Raw genomic sequence first — 19,594 nt, 5'->3', positions numbered from 1 at the left:
CACCCTTTTTATAGCTCTACTAGTAGGGGTATAAATCTTAAGGTATTGCACGATTTATATTCTTTTGGTCCAGATTTGATTTAAAATCTATTCTTGATTTAGTACATAGGTGTGGTAATTTCAGCATCTATTCCAGTCTGCTCTGCACGAATAAAAGGTAGTATGAAATGATGGCATTAAAGCAGAGTAAAGTGTAATAGATGTATACTTATTTGGATGTATACTATATCAAATAATTGCATTTGATTCTCAGAAAATGTAACTCGGAAACAAATACATTGTAAATAAAAGGACTTGGAATTTGGATTGTTCAAAAAAATAATTACAAAATATTGGCCAAACATTTCTGTTCAGTTGTGATATTGAACCTTTTATGCGATAAACATATGAGGAGAGATAATACAAACAATCTTATAGCAACGCTGACAGAATATAACCATGAGCCAGGACAATGTGTAGACAATTTATCTATGTACTGTTCTCCTTCTGTCTTTTGATATATTTCACTTTTAAGACACTATGCCAACATATGATAAAATGATATATATACAGTCTATGGATAAAACAGATTAAGAAATATTTGTTTAAAAAAAAATATATATATATATGTTTTTAATTCTTGATGTGGAGCTGTAATGAACACAACAGTTGTCAGCTGTCTTAATCTACTGAAGAGTGTTAAAAAACAATGTTTGGTTTCAAATATGAAGTTCTTATATTTCACCCACAGGTGGTGCTGTAATTCTAAACACCATGCTGTTCAATCTCCCACCTCCCTCTCAGATAGGAAAGTAATGTTACAGCTGTTACAATTACTGTTTTTACTTTTTGCCATAACTTCAATACCTATAAATGAATGTTTAATTTTGACACAACTGAACAAAAATTCTCATAGCTGCCATACCTTTCTTTGAGACTCACATTCGGCAACTAACAGTTCTTTTTATTATGAAGAAATCTGCATATTATGTTCATAGTTTTGAGTGTCAGAATAAAAGAGCCATTAGCATTTCTTAATGTCCAAGGTTATGTGTTGAAATGTCTTTGTCTGACTAACACTCCATAACACCCCAAAAATAAGTTTCTGTAAATCTTCCAAATCAAAGGGTTGGAACTAAGTTTAGTATTTCTTCTTTAAAAGTTTGTATGGAAATAGTTACGGTTAAATGTTTAAACTTATCGTTTTCGTACTTATTCACAATAATCCACACAGGCTTCTATTATTGAACTGTGCCATGGAAATACATAATGTCCCTCCTCAGTCATGACCTCCATGCACGAACAAATCATGGGGTTCAGATGAGTGAAGTGTCAGAAGGTCAGAGGTCAGGGGAGCTTGACGCCTGAGTTGACAGGGATGACTGTTTACAGGCAGCGAGGAGGAGGAGAAAGGGGGGCACAGAGGGAAGGTGAAACTCAGGGAGAGGGAGAAGGAGCGAGGTGGGCAGACGTGCCATGTTTACTGTCTTTCCTAGTAAGAGCCCAAGTGTGAACCGTAATGTGTATGTTGGTTGATGTAACCTCCGGCCTTCAAGGCACACAAGCCTGGGTCTCGCCTGATCCTGGCGGCTGACACTGAGGTGTGAAGTCAGGGTACGCGATGGGGAGGAGGGCGCCTCATGGTGAGGTTGCCATGGATTGAACAAAGAAACACTGTGAGCTCCCAGATTTCAGTGTTTGCTGTCAAACCAGCAATTACAAACAGTTTTTTTTAATACCGTGTTGACTACATGTGCGGTATCGTAAAACTTGAACTGACAACTGATTTAAACAGATGTTACAGAAGGTTGGATGTCTTTAAAGTTGATTGAGTTAATTTGTGGATATTTCAGTACCACCTAAGAGTTTTTGTTATTTACATTGCGAAAACTTTGACTTATTAACGTCATAAAACGTGAGGCCATGCAGAGGAATACCTATGCCCTTCCTTTGCCTATAGACTATAGGAAAAGGAAGAAAGAGTGGAGGGGACAAAAAGTGATTGAGAGAGGGAAAACAGATGGGAAGATTGAATTTTAGAGGGCAGGCGGAGGAGGAGTGCGAAGGAAATCTTTTTTGTGTATGTCTGGAGAGAATGGGAGCCTCTTATACACCTCACAGCGTGAATTTGGCCCGGGCTGCGGGTTCGTCTCGTCTACCCAGCGGGGGGCTTTCCTGAGCGGGCTGCCCAGGGGAGGGGCACCTGCAGCAGCCTCAAACACTGGTCAAGAGGAGAGGCGGGGCAACGGCTGTGGGATGGGAAGATGCTTGATGATTCCAGGAAACGGACATGTGCTGGATTTATGAAATCTTCAGGTGGAACAGAGCGACGTTCCCACAAGAAAATATTTGTCCTTGTGTTTTCCCCGTAGATGAGAGCCTAGAGAAGTACACTGCCTGAATCTCAGGACAAAATGAAAAGCTTCTGTTGCGACTACAGACAAAAGTTATGATTGGAGCGAGTCGGTAGGAGCTGGCAACTACCAACACAAACAACACAAAGTTTATAGATGGACCAGCCTGCCAACTGAGACAATATTTTCCATCCATTTGGTTGGGTTGACTAAACACCATGTATTTGAAGTTTATCAAACACTCAGTCATCCCCGTAGACCTGAGGCAGAACTTAATCATCTGATATATTACGTTTTAGAATATGCAGTCTCCCAAAACCTGTCCACCATGCAGACTCAGGAAAATCTAAGCTTGCTGTGCATTCATATCCACACCGGTGCTAAGTGTCTTCTTTGGAAGGATTTCATCTTTACACAAGCTACACCCTCCATCTTCTGTCATTTTGGTATGACCCAGGGGTCCAAAAATCACCATGTCATATGAGGGCTCATGATTTCAAACATACATGGAGCTGGCTCTTTGTCTACAAGAAATTCCATTTAAATGGGTAAATGTGCTGAGAGGGCCTCAGTTGTCTGTGAAAGGTGGATGGATATTGCATTAACTTCACAACAGAAGCCCCCCCTGTGGTGTGGCCGCACAGAGCTCTGGATAACAACTGCAGTGGGAACGTTATGCTCCGAGGTAGCCACAGGTAAATGGAAACACATGGTAGGCAGTATGGACTACAGAAGGGCCCTACAGCCTCAGAAAAATTGGCATCACAGGTGCAGAGAAACGTGCAAGCTGCCTTGGCAAATGCTTTTGGTATGCGTCCCTCAAACCTGTTGGTATTACCAATGCAGCTTCTCCTGCTGCCCTCAGGTTATCTTCTGCTCAGTTAATGTTTCTACATAATTGCACTTTATGTGCAAATAAATAAACCCACACTATAATAATGTTTTCCTAGCATTATTCAAGTCTCATTTTACAATGCATTTAACATGAAATCACTCAAAGTCCATTACCTGGTGATTATGGTACAGTATTGCATGTCAAGTCAAAACACAGTAAACCACAGTTAATAGAGCTTAATGGTGCATATGTTTTACCTGGGTGGTCAAATAAATATATCTTTACCCAGTGATGAAATTAGAAAATGTAACTGATCACTGTCCCTTCTTAATCTGCGCTGCCTGTGCTCTGTCAAAATTACATGGAGGTCTGGAATATTATTCAGAGTCTTTTCCCTTTGAGTACTATATTGTTGTTTTTAAAATGTGGATTTAAATTCTTTTTTTTCTTTATGGGAATGAATACATTATTAAACATGTTTGTATTGAGGACTTACAGCATTTGATTTATTTTATGTAAAGTTGTCTCAGGTTTTCTACTGTTCAACTTGAAAAACATTTTAAATTTGTATTTTTAGAACCTCAGAAATTATTTGATAAAACAATTTAGACAATTAATGTTCTTGTTTATTATGGATAGTTTTACTTATAATGTTGTGTGTATGCTTAAGGGGAAGTTCACATCCGTCATCACAGATGCAGATATGCTGAAACATGTAAGAAATTAGAAAATAAATTATGGAGAAATGTTTGAATGGGGGAGGCAATACATGGGCCGACAGCGCTAGCATGTGCGCCGCCTGTCGTCCATAAGAACTACATTTAAATAACGTCCGCTAAAAATTACAAAGAGTCAATGTTGTTCTGCGTTGAATTCTGCAAGATATGATTTATCCTGACGAAGTGTCTCATGAAGTGTCTCTATTTTGTTTAATTTTCTGCAGGTTTGTCTAAAATTCCTCTGCTAGGGCTTTTAAAAAATCTTAATCAGAAGTATTCCGTAGGTGACGAGTAACAAACAATGATGTGCCACAATAGTCCCCTGCTGGACTCAAACTAGAGACCTACAGTCACATGGTCAGCATCCAAAACCCAAACAACCCCCTCCCTCATGTCCTCTTTTGTCCCATCATCTCATCCCCATCCTTTCTCCTCTGTGTTGAACAACAATATTTGCTCATCTGCGTCAAAAAGCAGCAGGGTTGGAGCTTCAGCACAGTGCAGCCTTTGAGTCGGGCAGACGGAGACAGGCCGCGGCTGAGGGAGACACAGAGACACCAGCCAGCGAGTGTATACACAAGACCGGGGAAGACCTTCCAGAGTCCCTGACATGCTGACACAGACACACAAACAAAACGTGAGAATGCAACTCCAGGATTTTTTTTTTATACTGAGCACTTTTAAGTTTTTGTGTCTTTTTTCTTCGAATATCTATACATATATAATCCCTTTGCTTAGCTTCATAATTGCTGTCTCTCAGATTTTCTTCTTTTTCACGTCTATTATTGTCAAACGCAGTATTATGTAATCTGTTGTGATTTTTTTGAAAGGCCAAACACTATCAGGTTTTCCTCCTTTTTTCCTAATTATAAGGATCCGATCACACAGTCAATAACAGAAAGCATACTCTTTATTCAAAGCTTTATATTATGCATTATTATAAACACCAGTTACAATCAACACAAGTTGAAGCCATGCAAAGCATTGCATGATTACAAAAAACCCAACATGCAGGTCATGATTATATAAAAAGTCAGTTGTTTTAGATATGTAGGGGTTCAGGGGAAGAAAACAAAAGACTGTTGACATGCTCCAACATAATTCATTAAGTCAACAAACACTGTCTCAGAAAAATGACCCAACGAGGTTCTGACCAGTCTCAGACAGTTGTTTAAAAACAAACATCTTCCTTAAACATTTCTGAAAACAAGCAGAAGTGAATCAGGGTTTTACTGGAAATGCTTGTGCATCGCAGCATACAGCACAAAACTCCTCCCTTCTATTATTACTGCATACAGTACAGGATTCTGTTTATTAAAAACGTTCCTCTTTTATAAAATCTGTTGATTTGGGTAAGTTACTTTGCAGAAGTAATTACTGTAGTAAGCACTTGTGTTAGAAATGCCATTGTGGTTATTTGCTTTACCATTACAACACTTATCATATGACCATCAAAGTATGGAGAAGGATAAAGCATTCATTTAGATTGTCCTTTTGATTGTCTCCAAACAGGAAGTATTTTCACAAAGCATTTATACAAAGTGCTATCATTTGCTAAGGACAAATCAATGATCTTTGGTTCCTATTATTGAACTCCTATTGCATGTACATGGTTGTCACATTACTGTCTCCACTGTTAGAGACAGACACACTACTGCATCGGACTGCTCTTACGGCACAGCTGATTTGCTGATGTCAGCGCCTGCCGGTTGCGTCTTCGTTTCCCAGTCAATAGTGTGTAGAAGAATGGATTTACACATGAGTTTCCAAATGTCAGTCCTGTGAGGATTCGATTGACTGTCACCTGCGTCCCTACTGGAACTGTCCGCAGCATGTCGGGCTGGTAGAGAGGCAGCAGCTGCCAGATCCAGAAAGGAAGGAAGCAGGCCCAGAAAGCCAGGACAATACCCAGGATGAGAAGCAGGACTTTGGGTTTGGGGGCACGGGGAGGACAAGCCGAGCTGCCCCCACTGGCCCAGGCTGGCCTGGTCTGAGACACCCAGTAAAGCCGGCCTAGAGTTGCATAAAGTGCTCCAATGGCCAGCCCAGGTCCGAGGATGCTGGTGCAGAAGAGCACGCTCAGATAGGCCTTGGAGCTCTGCTCGTCCCAGGCCGGCACACACAGCTGGCCCTCCTGGTTCTCCCCCTCCTCCAGGTGCAAAGTGATCATCATGGGCAGGCTCAGGGCCACAGCCAGGCCCCAGGCCAGACCTACACGCAGCAGGCCGGAGGAGTTGGAGGAGGAGGTGTGCAGGGGATGTGCCACCGCCCTGTAGCGGTCCAGACTCATGGCGGTGAGGGTGAAGATGGAGGCGTGCATGGTGAGGAGGTCCAGGCTCAGGAGGAGGCGGCAGCCCGGCTCCCCGAAGGCCCAGCCGGACGCCAGACTGTCATACACGATGAAGGGAGCGGTGAAAAGGTAGAGCAGATCAGCAAGAGCAAGGCTCAGCACCTGGAGGTGAAGAGAAGAGGAGGGAGAGGCAGAGGAGATGGGGGTGGAGGACGGGGAGGAGTTGGCGAGGCATGATGGCACAGGTACTCTCATTAGGCAGCAGGTCGGTCCTGCTCCACGTCGTCTACTTCTCCTGCGCCTCAACAGAAGGCCCATAGTGTACAGGTTTCCTGTGATGCCCATCAAGGAGAGGAGGGAGAGGAGGGAGCAGAAGAGAGCTGTGGAGGCAACACTGGGTGATGGGGAGAGGGAAGGGGAGGGGGAGGGCACAGAGATATTGGGGATAATAGGGAAGGTGTAAGGGGACGGTGGAGGCAAAGAGCCTGAGAGGTCCATAATGTTAAATTATATAAAGGTTCAAGATTAAGAGAAAGCAGGAGTGACTTTCATAAGCGATCTTTTTCAGGTTCAAAGTAAAAGAAGCAGAGGAGGGAGGAGGGGTGGTTCAAAAGGAAAAAAGGGGAGAGAACAAAAATATATTTTGTTAATTTACATTCATAATTTCCTCTTTGATTTATTCTCTGGTTTCTGAAAATGTTATTTGTTTGACTCAGTTCTTAAGGACAGCACAGCTAAAACTGATTTAATCTATTGAGGGTGCTGCAAAGCGATTTATGTGAATCATGAGACCAGATAAAGTAAATAAAGTCATATAAACATGTAGTAGAAATGAAAATGTCAGCAAAACGAGGATGGTTTATGTTTGAGAGACCTGCTCTGGTTGGCACAGCCTTTACAGTTTTATAGTTTCAAAGGGAGCCAGGCGAGACAGTCATGGTTTTAGTAAAATAATTGGATTTTCGGAGTAGGAGGGCTCGAACTGAAGGCTGTAAATCTAGAAACGTCCCAAAGCCTGCTTCTTCTTAAGGTCAGCAGTCGGACAACAATTAGGCTAATTGGAACACAACAAAGTGTGAGAAACATTAAAGAGCTGAAACGACTTGTATATTTTTGTGCGCACAAATTCTTAATGGCAATGGTTTCGTTAAGATTGCTGAGATTTATGTTGTGCGTTTTTACGCATCGGTGGTTTGGATGTGGACCAGTGCGTGAAATTCTGCCGAGTCAGCGGATAGCGCAGTGAGGCGGACTGTTTGACTTTATTTAATTTGAAAGGATGAGCTGACATTTTAGCCTGATACAGATTCCTGCACCGGGAGAAAAGCGAGAAAATATATGTAACGATGTTTCTTGTGGTGTTATTCTGCCTGTCGTGGGACGAGCTTATTGCTTTACTTCAAGACTGATGGTTTTGTGGAGAGGTGTCATTTAAAAAAACATCAAAGCAGACACGGGGTGCATGACAGAAATGGTCTGTGTGACACATGGTGACCCGGGCAGCACCGGGGTTAAGAGCTACTGAGGAGCTGTGGAGCAGTAGCCGAACCCCCGCGGGGCGCGCGCCTCATACCTCACCGGCTCGCTTTAAATAACAGCTGTTCGCCTTTTTATAACGACAGCTTTAGATACCAAATTCCATTTATTCTTAGACGCAAATATATTGTATACATTTTAGTTTTATATTTTATCCAAAAAAAACGCACCAAGCCACATAATTCAATAAGGGAAACGCAACATATATTTGAAAACATTGCGATTTTACTCAAAATAAAAACTAGGCTATTTTAGGCCACATATTTAAGGAGAAAACTGGTTTCATGTTAAAGGTCTTTATTCATATGTCAATATTAATCTCCTGATAAACAGTTTACTTAAGGCCTACTGTTGCATAACGGCCTGCATTTGGGCCCTATGAACGCTAAAGAAACATAACGTGTAATCCAAAAATCAAATCGCATATATGAACCAGTGAGTAATTCGCTAGATGTATGTCTAAAGCCTACCTTAAAACATTTGAATCCCGGACGCTGAAAAATAAATACTCCATGGATTTGTTTTGAGGAAAATCTTCGTTCCCATTTTGGAATATCCCTCAGAATTCTTCAGGCAGGAGATTTAGGATTATTTATCTTCAGCTGGAGGAGTATGTGGCGACAATCTGCCTCCAAACTTCTCTGCACTGTGTCCTGATCACTGCAGTCTGTGATGTGTCTGAGTCAAGGGGAGAGCAGTGTGTGTGAGTGGAAAGGGGGTGGGATGGGATGCTGAGAGAGGGGGCTTCTCCTGCATAATGAATATGAATATGTGTTGGCCTGATGTGGTCCAGGGAGCCCCACTTTATCATTAGGAAGCAGAATATTTAACAATGACCTTCCTGGGTTTTTTACTGTCCAACAAATATAATGTAGATAGCAATTACAGAAAAAGTCAGATTTTCCATATCAAATGGCATTTGTGGTCTAAATCTACGTGAACATGTTAAAGAATCTAGGAAGACCACGTTTTAAAAACCTTCATTTTATTCCTAATTACAGAGAGTTTACAGTTGCTTTAAATTATGACTGCTGCAGCCCACATTTCTCCTGAGTAAGGCTATAAGAATTTAAAGTAGACCGATTCAAATAATATGTTTTATAATAGTTTTACATTTTGTATTTTATAGTCATGTAAGGGAGTGGGGTTTAGCGAATGTTTGGTCACGCTTTGATGACTCTAATGGTTTCAATACATTTGAGCAAGGCATAAATCTAACAGTGAACTCACTGCTAGGAATTTCCCCAAAACGCAAGAATCTGACCATAAATGGTATCATAACATCATATTTTGGCTAAATAATGTTCTGCTGTATAAGTCACAATTTATTGCGATGGGTTTATAAAACCTGGGTTTATTGAGTTAACACTGCTGATGTACTTTAATGCATATAGCCTTCTTGATCTCACAAAAGATTGTAGGGAGCAAGATAAACTATAAAATACATAATAAAAAAAACAACTTTGCCAATAGTACCAAAAATAAAATGATGCATTCATTGTCTATACACATGCAGGTTCAAATGAAAAATAAAAAGCATTACTGTGACCCCTAACAATAGCACATCAGTGGAGAGGCATAAAAAACCTGGATGGTGATCTGTGGCTCCTTCTTGCACTCTGGAGTGTTTTTCTTGCAACTTTAATAAACACAGAGGTCAGTACAGACCGTATATATTGAATTGGCAGTTAAAAAAATCATTTCTGCAAACCCAAAGGTCATGGGGTTACTCCCCTTGAACAGAACAGCGGCAATCGAAAGCCATGCCTCCTTTTCTGATTTATACCTGAAAAATGAAAGAAAAAATATGAATCTGCACAGATATTTCTTTCAGTAAAATTGAATTTGACTTTGTTGAGTTCGGACTCCCTTTTTGAAGGACAGGGAGACAAACGTGCCGAGCCAGCGTTACATCGGTATTTGCTGTCATTTCATGACGCACAGCAATAACTAATGCGCTTCAACTCTGACCCAATGTCAATAGCACATCAGTTCATGTTCAAACACAAGGCGCCTCACACCCCCACGAGGGATTCATGATTTGGTGTTTATATTTTAGAGGAAATTAATTATCCAGTATACTTGCCTGTATCAACATTTTTCCATGTCAGAGAAAAGTTTAACTGGTCGATCTAATAAGTGGCCTGACCTCAAGCTCTGACAACATCAGAGAATAAACGGGTCTTTCAGTTATCAAAAGCAACTTGCCTGTTATCCAACGAGTTGTTTTTGGCCAGGCCGTCGTGGAACCCACAGCTGTGGTTTGCCAGCTTCAAGAAGCTGAACAACTTGGAAATGATTTAGTTGTGACTTGCCAGTAAAATAGGCTGTGTGCCTCATGTTGGTGGCGGGGAGTCCACGTTGGCTGCTTCATACATGTGCTGGCGTACATAAGATAGACAGAGACAGGCTGTAAAGATGAGAGAGGGACGGTCGGAAAGGGGGGGACATACCTATCCCCGCGGGGTGTGAGGAATTTGAACAAATACCTGGCACAGGCATGCCAAAATAGAAGAGGGGGAGAGGACCATGGAGCCATGAGAGCAGACTCCCTCACACAGGGACAGGTATAACATCTTATTGGATGGAAATGAAGAAGGATGCTTGAGTGCCACGACGGCAAAAATGAAGTGATATCAGGTGATCTGTGTTCCAAATGTTCACAGAAGTGGAAAGAGCAGGAAACATTATGAACTGTGACATTTGGGAACGGATATTGCTTAACTTTAACGTGCAAACATGGAAAAAAGGAGTGGGGGGAAAGGAGACTAAAAGAGTCTGCATACTGTGCCGTTTATTTGACTTTGTCAGAACACATCAATCTCAGTCTGTGGGGACACTTTATATAATTTCTAATTACATTTACCTGAGCTATGGGCTTTGTTCTATAGTGCTTTGACCTGCAGTGCTTGTGTTTTCCCTTTTAATTAGCCTGCATCTATAAAATATGCAAATATACAGTGTGAGGATGAAAGCATAGAGAATTAATCATCCGCTTTCCTGTGATGTTATTATGAATGAAGCTTTTAAAATGAGGACTGGGTCGGTGATTATTCCTGTATACAAAGGGGATCGGCTATGCTGATTTCATAATTGCCAACATTATAAATTGCCATTTTAAGTTTAAAGTATATTTAATTAATTCACTTTAATATCAATATTTATTTTGGTTGGCCCTTATTCGCTGTATAAAGGGGATGCAACTAAAATGTCCATAATGAACTATTCTTTTCATTATTTTCTTAAATAAAATGTAAAAAAACAGTAAATATATTCCTGGTTTAGTTTAACCAAATGTATATAACTCAAACAATTTCAGTTTCATTTGAAGAAGAAGCATTACGTCAACTATAATGAAAGAGTTTAATATTTCTGCGAAGAAAAGCTTAATTTTCTGTTGGATTGCAATGAATAGATTCAGTTCAATTGTATACAGCAGCTGCTGCAGTATCACAGTGTACATCCCTTATAAAACAATACATTGGAGTCTATAAGTAAAGAGTTCCATTATCCAATTTTTTTCCTTGTCACATAAAAATGCTTCTGTCTCAGGTTATTTTCTGGGGTTTCTGCACCTCATGCGTCAGGATTTCGTGAGGCCAAAGCTTCCCTGAGGTGTCTTTGTGCTACTGGGAGTCCACAAGGGGTTGAGCATGTGAAAACAAAATGAAGCTTGAGATCACACTCACGCTCCCCTGAAAAAATAGTCTTTATTATTCTGTATATCTTCATCTATTTATGCAGCCTGCCCAAATGAAGGGGCCGTAACATGTCCAATCAGTGGGCAGTCACAGTTTGACAAACGCCCGACACGTAAACATTAACAGCTCCCTAACCTCTTCCCGGCTGTCCTTGCTTACTCCATTCATTTCATTAATTAGCTTACCCATTGCGTCGTCAGTATCGTTGTCTTGATTAAATGGGCGGACATTTCTTGTTTGTGACAAATGGCTGTTGGACCTGGCTGATTCACAACTTGTGATGAGTTATTGAACCCCTCCTCCCTCCAAGCCAAGAGTCAGTGCTGTGTGAGTACACTGCGAGATTTAGCGTGGGTAGGCATCCAGATTTTGTCCTTTCTTTGTGCATTGCTTACGATATTAAAACATAATTTGCATGCATCCATCTGCCTTGTGAATAAGATTAAATGAAGATGTTATTATTAGTTAAATAGGGGCAATTTTTGAGGCTTTCGTATTTTCTTAGAATACATAATGTTTAAGTGAATATCTTTGGGTGCTTATTGGACAAGTAAAGGTCATTTTAGGGAAGTACACACATAGAATTGTTGTTGTTTGCTAGTATTATATAAACAAATTAGTTATCAATGAATGGAGAAGACAATCAGCAGATTCAATCGATAATAAAGATGACAACAGATCTTATTTTAGTTTGCCCTGCTTACTTTCGCAGCTGTAGTCTAGACATGAGAGGATTTCTTTACCTGCGTACACTTTTAGCTTGAAATCTATATGGGCTCAAGCCTCCCAACGTCACGTCTGGAGTGAAGGGGATCTGTGTGTTGGCCCCTGAAGTGGGTCTGAAGTGGGTAGACACCACACACTGAACCAATAAACGCCTTTACCCTGAAATCACCAAGGATTGGATTTGTGACCACGACAAAATCTGGAACCTGTTACAGGACACTGAGCCTGACTTTGCTGCTCGATCTGCAGAAATCAGATCAGCCTCTCACACGCAACACAGGGAGTGTTATTAAAGCAGCCAGCAGGAAAAATGGACTCTGGCTTTACAAGCAGAATAGTTTGGTAATGTCCTTCGCATGATTTACTGTGATGAAGAGGTAAAAACTAAGTAATGAAATCGACTATATAGGGCACTTTTACATCATAGAAAACTCTCTCATTATATAGTCCACATGCATACTGCAGTTAAACAAAAAACTCCTTGCTTTGAAGGAATTCTATAAAGCCAAATGTCTAAGGCCTATTGTTTCTCTCTTGTCATCTCTGTTTAGCATCTTTTGGGTCGTAAAAACACCCTACGGTGTGAAGTGGTTCTCCCTTATCTGCACAGCTGCTCATTTTGAATCTCAGCTTGTAATTAGGGTCTCAGTAACCAGGTGTGTAGCCCCTGGTCCTCCTGCAGTTAATCACTAGTTAAGACTGACCACATTCAAGTCCTTAACTGAGGATCTGCATCTGCAGGCCCACTGAAGGAGGCCAAAAACAGTTTCAATCTGCCCACTGGTGGCTCAGTAGAAGTATTGCATCCCCTCACACACATCCAATAATAATAATAATGGAGTCATTATGCTATGCCTCTGGACACACACTAATTTGAACTTGGAGGCTCCAAATAATGATGGTTGGCCTCCTCACTCTGCCACCATGCTGCTGATATCTCTTCTAAATTATAAACCAAATGTAGGCATCATATAAAGTTTCCAAATTACTGTTGTACTTTAAATGACTTACTGTGAATGCCACGGTGAAGGTAGCCAATGGTTGAACTTAATAGTGGAAATGTTGGCTCACTGTTTAGCGGTTTCAACGAGCGCTGTTGGTGGTTTTATGCTTCATTATACTCAAACAAGTTAAAAGGAAAGTTTTGTTCCAGATGAACATATTTCTCATTGTTTACTTTAAGCTACGCTAGCTGCAACATTTACCACATTCAAACCAGTCGAACATTATTATTTACATGGAAGTCCAGTCACGGTGAACAAAGATTACCACGTTTTACAAGTGTTTTCATGCATTTTATTGGAGAGTTTGTGGTGGAGAAATGACAGGAAATGTGCAGAGATTGTAATAATGTAAACATTTGCAAATAAAGTAACTTAAATATTAATGTTTGACTCAGATCTTACACCAGCTCATATTTCTGAGTAGCTGCCGAACTGTAAGAAGTTCTGTGAATGGTATTTATAAAGAGAAATAAAATATGATTATGTATATTTTCTCCTCTTCATATCATAGTTATTGTCATGTCTGCCTGATTATCTAAAAAAAAATCTGACATCATCCCACGTCCCTTTCTCCCTCGTCCTGGAAATGTTTCCTTTGGGTCAATTACGATTAGTGTTTTGACACAAACAACACGGGGTGCCGATTTAAATCATCTACCAAATTGATTTGTGTTTCATAAGTGCACCGCAGGGTATTGGTATCCAAACGTTTATGTTTTTGAATGCAGCTGACTGTTGTGGCTGCTGCATTACATCACTTTTTTTCTGTCGATCAGCTTCAATCTGATCTCTATTTCCATATAATGACACAGCTCATGACATCATAGGTCACTTCTTGGGTGCCTTGACTGAGATTAAATCAGATTAAGTATTAGTAAACACACACTATCGCTCTGTCTGTCATTCACCCTGTCTATCAGTCCACACACACACACACACACACACACACACACACACACACACACACACACACACACACACACACACACACACAGTCTCGCCTTTTAAAATTACATTCAAAATTAGATTAGCTGTATTGGTATTTCATGTTCATGTTGTATAAGGCTCACATTTGCTTTTGACAAAACAAACGGATATTAAGACCTTCTTTTTAGAAGAAGTAGATTAACATCAGTATTTATCGATTCAAATTAAATATTTTTTTGTAGCACTTCATTCATTTCCAACCTTTAAAAAAAAATCAGAACTGGAAATACAAAAGTACAGTCAACACAAATAGGAGGTTATACAACATAATACAAAAATAATATGTAATGTAAGACCACTTTTAAGAATGACCACTTTTAATGATGGAAACGTAATACATCAGGAATATAGGCTACAATCAAATAAAACGAACTATTTTTTAAACTTTATTTTAAAATGAAACTAAGTTCAGAAGACATTTCTGTGATAATCTTGACCAAGTTTATGAGTTTTACTAAATATAAAATATAGATATTTTGATGTATGAACTAAACGACGGATTCGGGGTCAATAACGCGTGTGTATTTCGCATCTAAACCGTAATTTAACCTTGACAATGTCACTGTGGCAGTCCGGAGAGGCGCGTGCTCTTTGATTGGGGACAGACAGCATCGCAACGTGAGCGCGCTCATCCACCACCTGAGGGCTCGCGGACAGTTGACAGGCTCGCAAGGCAGAGACAGCTCGCGCACGGTTTCTAATCATCGCTTATCCTTTTATTTTTGATTTAATAACCGAGCTTTAAACGTTGTTAAAGAAGGAACTGAAAGTAGACTGACGGCGTCACATCGCGCTGAATTACCGTGAGGAATATGATAAAGACCGGTAAGTGCTGACTGGATTTAACTGCGCAAGAAGTTGTAAAAGTGCCACTTCCGGTGAGATTTTTTTAATTTAATTTTAATATTTTATCGATGGCAGTAAGGTTGTTTAATAAGCAACATGTGTCCCTAAAGTGGAATTTAGAAGCAGGTAAACGTGTACATGTTAACTCGTGATAGCAAATCTGGAAACATTTTATATAAAATCATTGACACTGTAGAAATCTTTACACTGTTGAATATTGGTTTCAAATGGGACGCGAGAATATAATATGATTCTTTGCGTAAACATGATTAATTTCCCCTTTTCAAACAAAATGATGCTCATACTTATTTCCTCCAAAAGTAAAAAAAAAAAAATGATATTATGAAACTTTTAAGTATTACATTAACATCTGGCAAATGTTACCTTATATCCAAGACTGAAGGATGAAGATACAAAAATAATATCAGATGTTACGTAGGGGACGAGGCACTGACAGAGTACTGAGCAGAAGAGGTGCAGAGAGCTTGGTGTGCACTGGTGATTTAGACTTTAATCCTTTTTTTGGATTTGTTTTTTGAGTAGTGTGAACAGATTGAAAACACAATTGTATCTTTAAATAGGTTTTACAATGATGTAATGCTTCTGAAAACTGAGAGACAGACTGCTTTCAAACACATTCACATTGGGAATAGGAAAGCATGCACTTCAGCAGTTTCTTTGTGAAATCTGCTTTAGCAAACTTTAAGTTAAAATCAAGTGACTGTTAAGACACAACACATGGGGAAAATATGTCTGACCAAAGTATGGGATTATAAATTGACATCAGTTTCTCCTCCAGCTGATTCTCTTTTAAAAGGGATATGGTCATCTTATAAGACCTTATTTGTATTGTATATCAAGCTTCAGTAAACTTAACAAGCTATTCTATTGTTGATAGTTTTTAAGTATTTGACCAATGCATAGCATAGCAGTTCATTAGACAGTAAATGTTTTAGCCAACAATGTTAAAGAGTAACCCAGTGTAGTTTTGCTTTCATAAAGTTTGGAGACATTAAACTAACAGATGAATAAACAAAAACATGGCCACATCAGTGACGCAGAGTCCAACACTTCTTCCTCTTAGTCCCTTTTATGGGCCCAAAAGACTCCGAATCCTTCACCTCCCATAATACAACCTGATAGCATATTTCTTTAGACGCTCCCTGACGCCCATGTCCTTCAAACGTCATCCCCCATTTAGTCTCCTGGAATTAAATAAATCCATGTCGGTTAAAACATATGAAAACAATTCATTTCATTTCTTTTTTTTTCTTCAGTCAATACTTTAATTCAGGATTTTCAAAAGATGTGGGCTAAATAATATAAAAGGATGTGTGATACAATATTAATACTCCAAATTTGATATTGAATGCAGCATCATCTTCTTTTTTCTCCAGACATTTTAACCGCTCTGATTTTCGCATTTGGCACTCATCAAACATGACAAGTTATGAATGTGTGTAAATGCCAATGCTTTCGATAAAGAATGGAACGGTGCGCAACACCAAACCTCATATTTACAGTTTCAAAGGATGTTAGTCATACTTGCCTTTTATAAATGGAAAGCCTCGTCAGAACCTGGCATGTATGTGTGTGTGACAGCAGCATCATAGTGCACCCTGCAATTTACATCCTTTTGGGCTGAATTTAAAGTGGTATTACAACATCTCCAAATAGCATCACTCAATTGTGCTTTTCATTGGCAGATAATGTGAAAACTGCTGATGTCGTCATAGTATGTTGTTTACTTGTGGGGTGGGGTCTAGATGTCTGGAGATGGCTGAGCTTGTAGCAGCAGCCCCATTTTTTCAGGAAAGTGTATACTGACTAACTAGAACAATCTAAATCTCTTCAATATATAAAACAAACATTGCAAATGCAACTTTTAAAGAGAAAGTTCAAATGTGTTATTTGTGATACAAGGTGAGACTGGTGTTGACTTAGCTCTGGGGTTAGCATGACGCTGATGTTTACTTTCTAGAAACACATTTCTATAACAGTCAGACCAAAAGCCTCTGTGACAGATAGAGATAGCGTGTGAATAGTGAAATACATCATAGTTAAGGTGTACGGAGAAAGCTGTAAAAAAGTGATACGGTGACTTTAATTGAAATAGTCTAATAAGTCCTAATTCTTCTACTCGATGTTCTGAGTATTTTCTTTATTGGAAAAGTGTTGTGCAGAGTTCCAGCCAGCACATTGCAACATCTTAACTCCCCAGATTAACATTCAGTCGTCATCACACAATGACCTCGATCACTGCACACGGCTGGGGGGGGGGGGGGGGGGGGGTAGGTGGCGACAGAAAAGTTTCAATTAGATGGAATAAGGCCTGGTGCCAAGGTGACGCCACACTTATTAGATGTTTTCACGAGAGAGAGAAAGACCGAGCCGGGTGTGTGTGTGTGTGCTTGTACATATATCTTTGTGAGGACCAATTTGTGTTTTAGACCCTAGACATGATAACAACAAACCTCCAGAAGCCTGTTTGAGATTTGGTTTAAGGTCTGAAACAGGTTTAGATTAGGGTGAGGGAGGGATACCAAATTCACCAACACTAATCATATACAATCAGTTTTTATTTTGCTCGTTTCTGGACATACATTTCAAATTCATTAATACTTTTGTGGAAGATATAATTAACACTACTTACTTACACACTTGGAGGAATATCACAATTCCATGTGATGGATTATTTGTCTAAAGATTTAACTGTCGGAGTACATGCAAAACACTGTTATGATCCTTTCAACCATACACTTTTTTCAGTAATTGGCATGTGTTTAAAATATTATGCAACCTAATGTTCAGTTATGACGTAACACCTTTACTCTTTGGTGTTCAGCTGCAGCTCCTGCGACGTATGAGTGATGCCTCCATATCACACTTCACTAGAACTCTATTGATCTGAAAAGGCAATAAGCCAAAGGTCACTGCCGTTTTGTAACGTCACTGGGCATTTGTTTGATATGCTATGTCAGCTGTTGCAGTATCCCCCTTTGTGCACATTAAACATCATACAAATATGCCTTATAAAGTTACATTTAATAGAATACTTGAATTTAAAATGAAATAAAAGTAGAGATTTTGCATAGAGCCATGTGACACTGTGAGAGAGATCCAGTCTGTGTCCTGGTTTCTAACCAGCGCCGATCAATGGCCAGTATCGATGAGTTCACAGTGTAGTGTGACATCGCAATGTAGGGGGTCAACTTTTAGGGTTTCATTACACACAGTACATCGTGTCTGCGTTGTTGATCAGATTCCCCACCAGGGAAACCATTCAGTCAAAGTTAATGATGCATTAAATATGACAGATCAGTATTATCTTGTGTTTTTTTTTAAATAAGAACCGGAAATGGGGCTGATCCCATGTCACGCGGAGTAAGTAGAGTGACAAAATGAAGAACACGGTTTATTCAGTGTCTATTTCAATGACACTCAAATCATATTCCCTGCAAATCTAATCTGACCACATAACACCTTAATATGGTCAGATAATCTGGATAGAAAGAGGACATGGGAGGTGCTAGAGAGAGGCGGCATACGTGGTGAGAAGACTCACTATGAAAAAAGATGGCGGTAATGAAAGTGGCTTTATGTCGTTTAGCAGAAGAACTCTAAAAATGATCGTCAAGGTAGATCTGTTTCTCTATTTGTTTGGAAATGCTTGCTTATTGTAACCAGTGAGTTGTTAAACAATCAGACAGCTGCTTGTGGTCCGTTTTGCTCAAACCTCAGGGACTATATTTAAATATAATCTACAATGGATGATGGAAGATTCTCACCTGGATGATGAATAACTTTTCTGATATTTTCATTGCTAGGATATCATGTTGCCAAGTTAAAGTTTATATTCATTTGTGATATAAACTACTTTATATTATCAGGAAGCAGTACATATTATAGAACGAGTTGCACGTTTGGTATTGTTTTCATTGTCATTTCATCTGTAGATGAAAGGCTACAAAACATTAGGGCTGCTCAATTAATCGTATTTTAATCGCAATTACGATTTTGGCTTGCAACGACTATGAAAACAACATAATCAAAATAAAACGATTATTTTTATTTTATCAACTTAAAAGTAAGAGGGGAAAAAAAGATGATGATCTGATGAGATGGAAAACATTTAATGCAGCTCTATAGGGGTTTATTAATGACCCTATCTCCACCTGATTGGTTGTGATTATCAATGCCTCTCCCAATATGTCAAATGTGTACTCAATAAAATGCAAAACACTTGTATACCCTCAAAACTATATTCACACAAGTCAAACTAAATCTTGAAGGTAATTGTATTTGGTTTGCCCTCAAGTGTCAACCCGTACATAATATAAGAGTCTGGTGTTGGCTGCAAAGGATCTGGTTTGGTAGAAGGACCGACAAACATTAGAAGATCAAACATTAGAAAACATGTTTCAGCATTTATCACAAAGGAGGCAGGACTGCAGACCAGAAGCTGCTCTGATCGCCTGACACTGTGAAGCTTCACATGTGTTTTCCCACACAGCCCTGCAGGTTCTTATATGAGAAGTTATTTGAGACATTTGTCACCTCGCCAGGATAAGGCTAGCGTACACAAGGACACATTTACCCCTCACATTACACACACAC

At 39.7% G+C, this 19,594-nt stretch overlaps 2 protein-coding genes across 4 annotated transcripts in view; one reads left to right on the top strand and one right to left on the bottom strand.

Moving 5' to 3' along the window:
* The window catches only part of kcnj14 (potassium inwardly rectifying channel subfamily J member 14), a 30,570-nt gene that overhangs the window by 1,783 nt on the left and 9,193 nt on the right, over positions 1-19,594 (top strand). Inside the window, exon 1 of one of the 3 annotated variants that reach the window (XM_034127925.1) lies at positions 4,471-4,524. The exons of 1 other annotated variant lie outside the window; for it this stretch is intronic. The gene's annotated coding sequence lies outside the window, so the exon portion shown is untranslated. Of the gene's footprint in view, positions 1-4,470; positions 4,525-6,223; positions 6,307-19,594 lie in introns of those variants that run through there. One more of the 3 variants, XM_034127923.1, reaches the window with a different exon arrangement.
* Positions 4,813-6,675, bottom strand: LOC117480575 (urotensin-2 receptor). Its single transcript, XM_034127926.1, has one exon. The coding sequence runs from the start codon at positions 6,673-6,675 to the stop codon at positions 5,539-5,541; it is 1,137 nt and encodes a 378-aa protein (XP_033983817.1). The 3' UTR covers positions 4,813-5,538.

This window comes from Trematomus bernacchii, unplaced genomic scaffold, assembly GCF_902827165.1.
Source record: "Trematomus bernacchii unplaced genomic scaffold, fTreBer1.1, whole genome shotgun sequence".
NCBI lineage: Eukaryota > Metazoa > Chordata > Actinopteri > Perciformes > Nototheniidae > Trematomus > Trematomus bernacchii.
The sequence above is the reverse complement of the archived record's forward strand: the minus strand, read 5'-3'. Positions and strand labels throughout refer to the sequence as shown.

Excerpts from the sequence above, each read along its gene's own strand:
- LOC117480575 (XM_034127926.1), bottom strand. The coding sequence starts at position 6,675 with ATGGACCTCTCAGGCTCTTTGCCTCCACCGTCCCCTTACACCTTCCCT.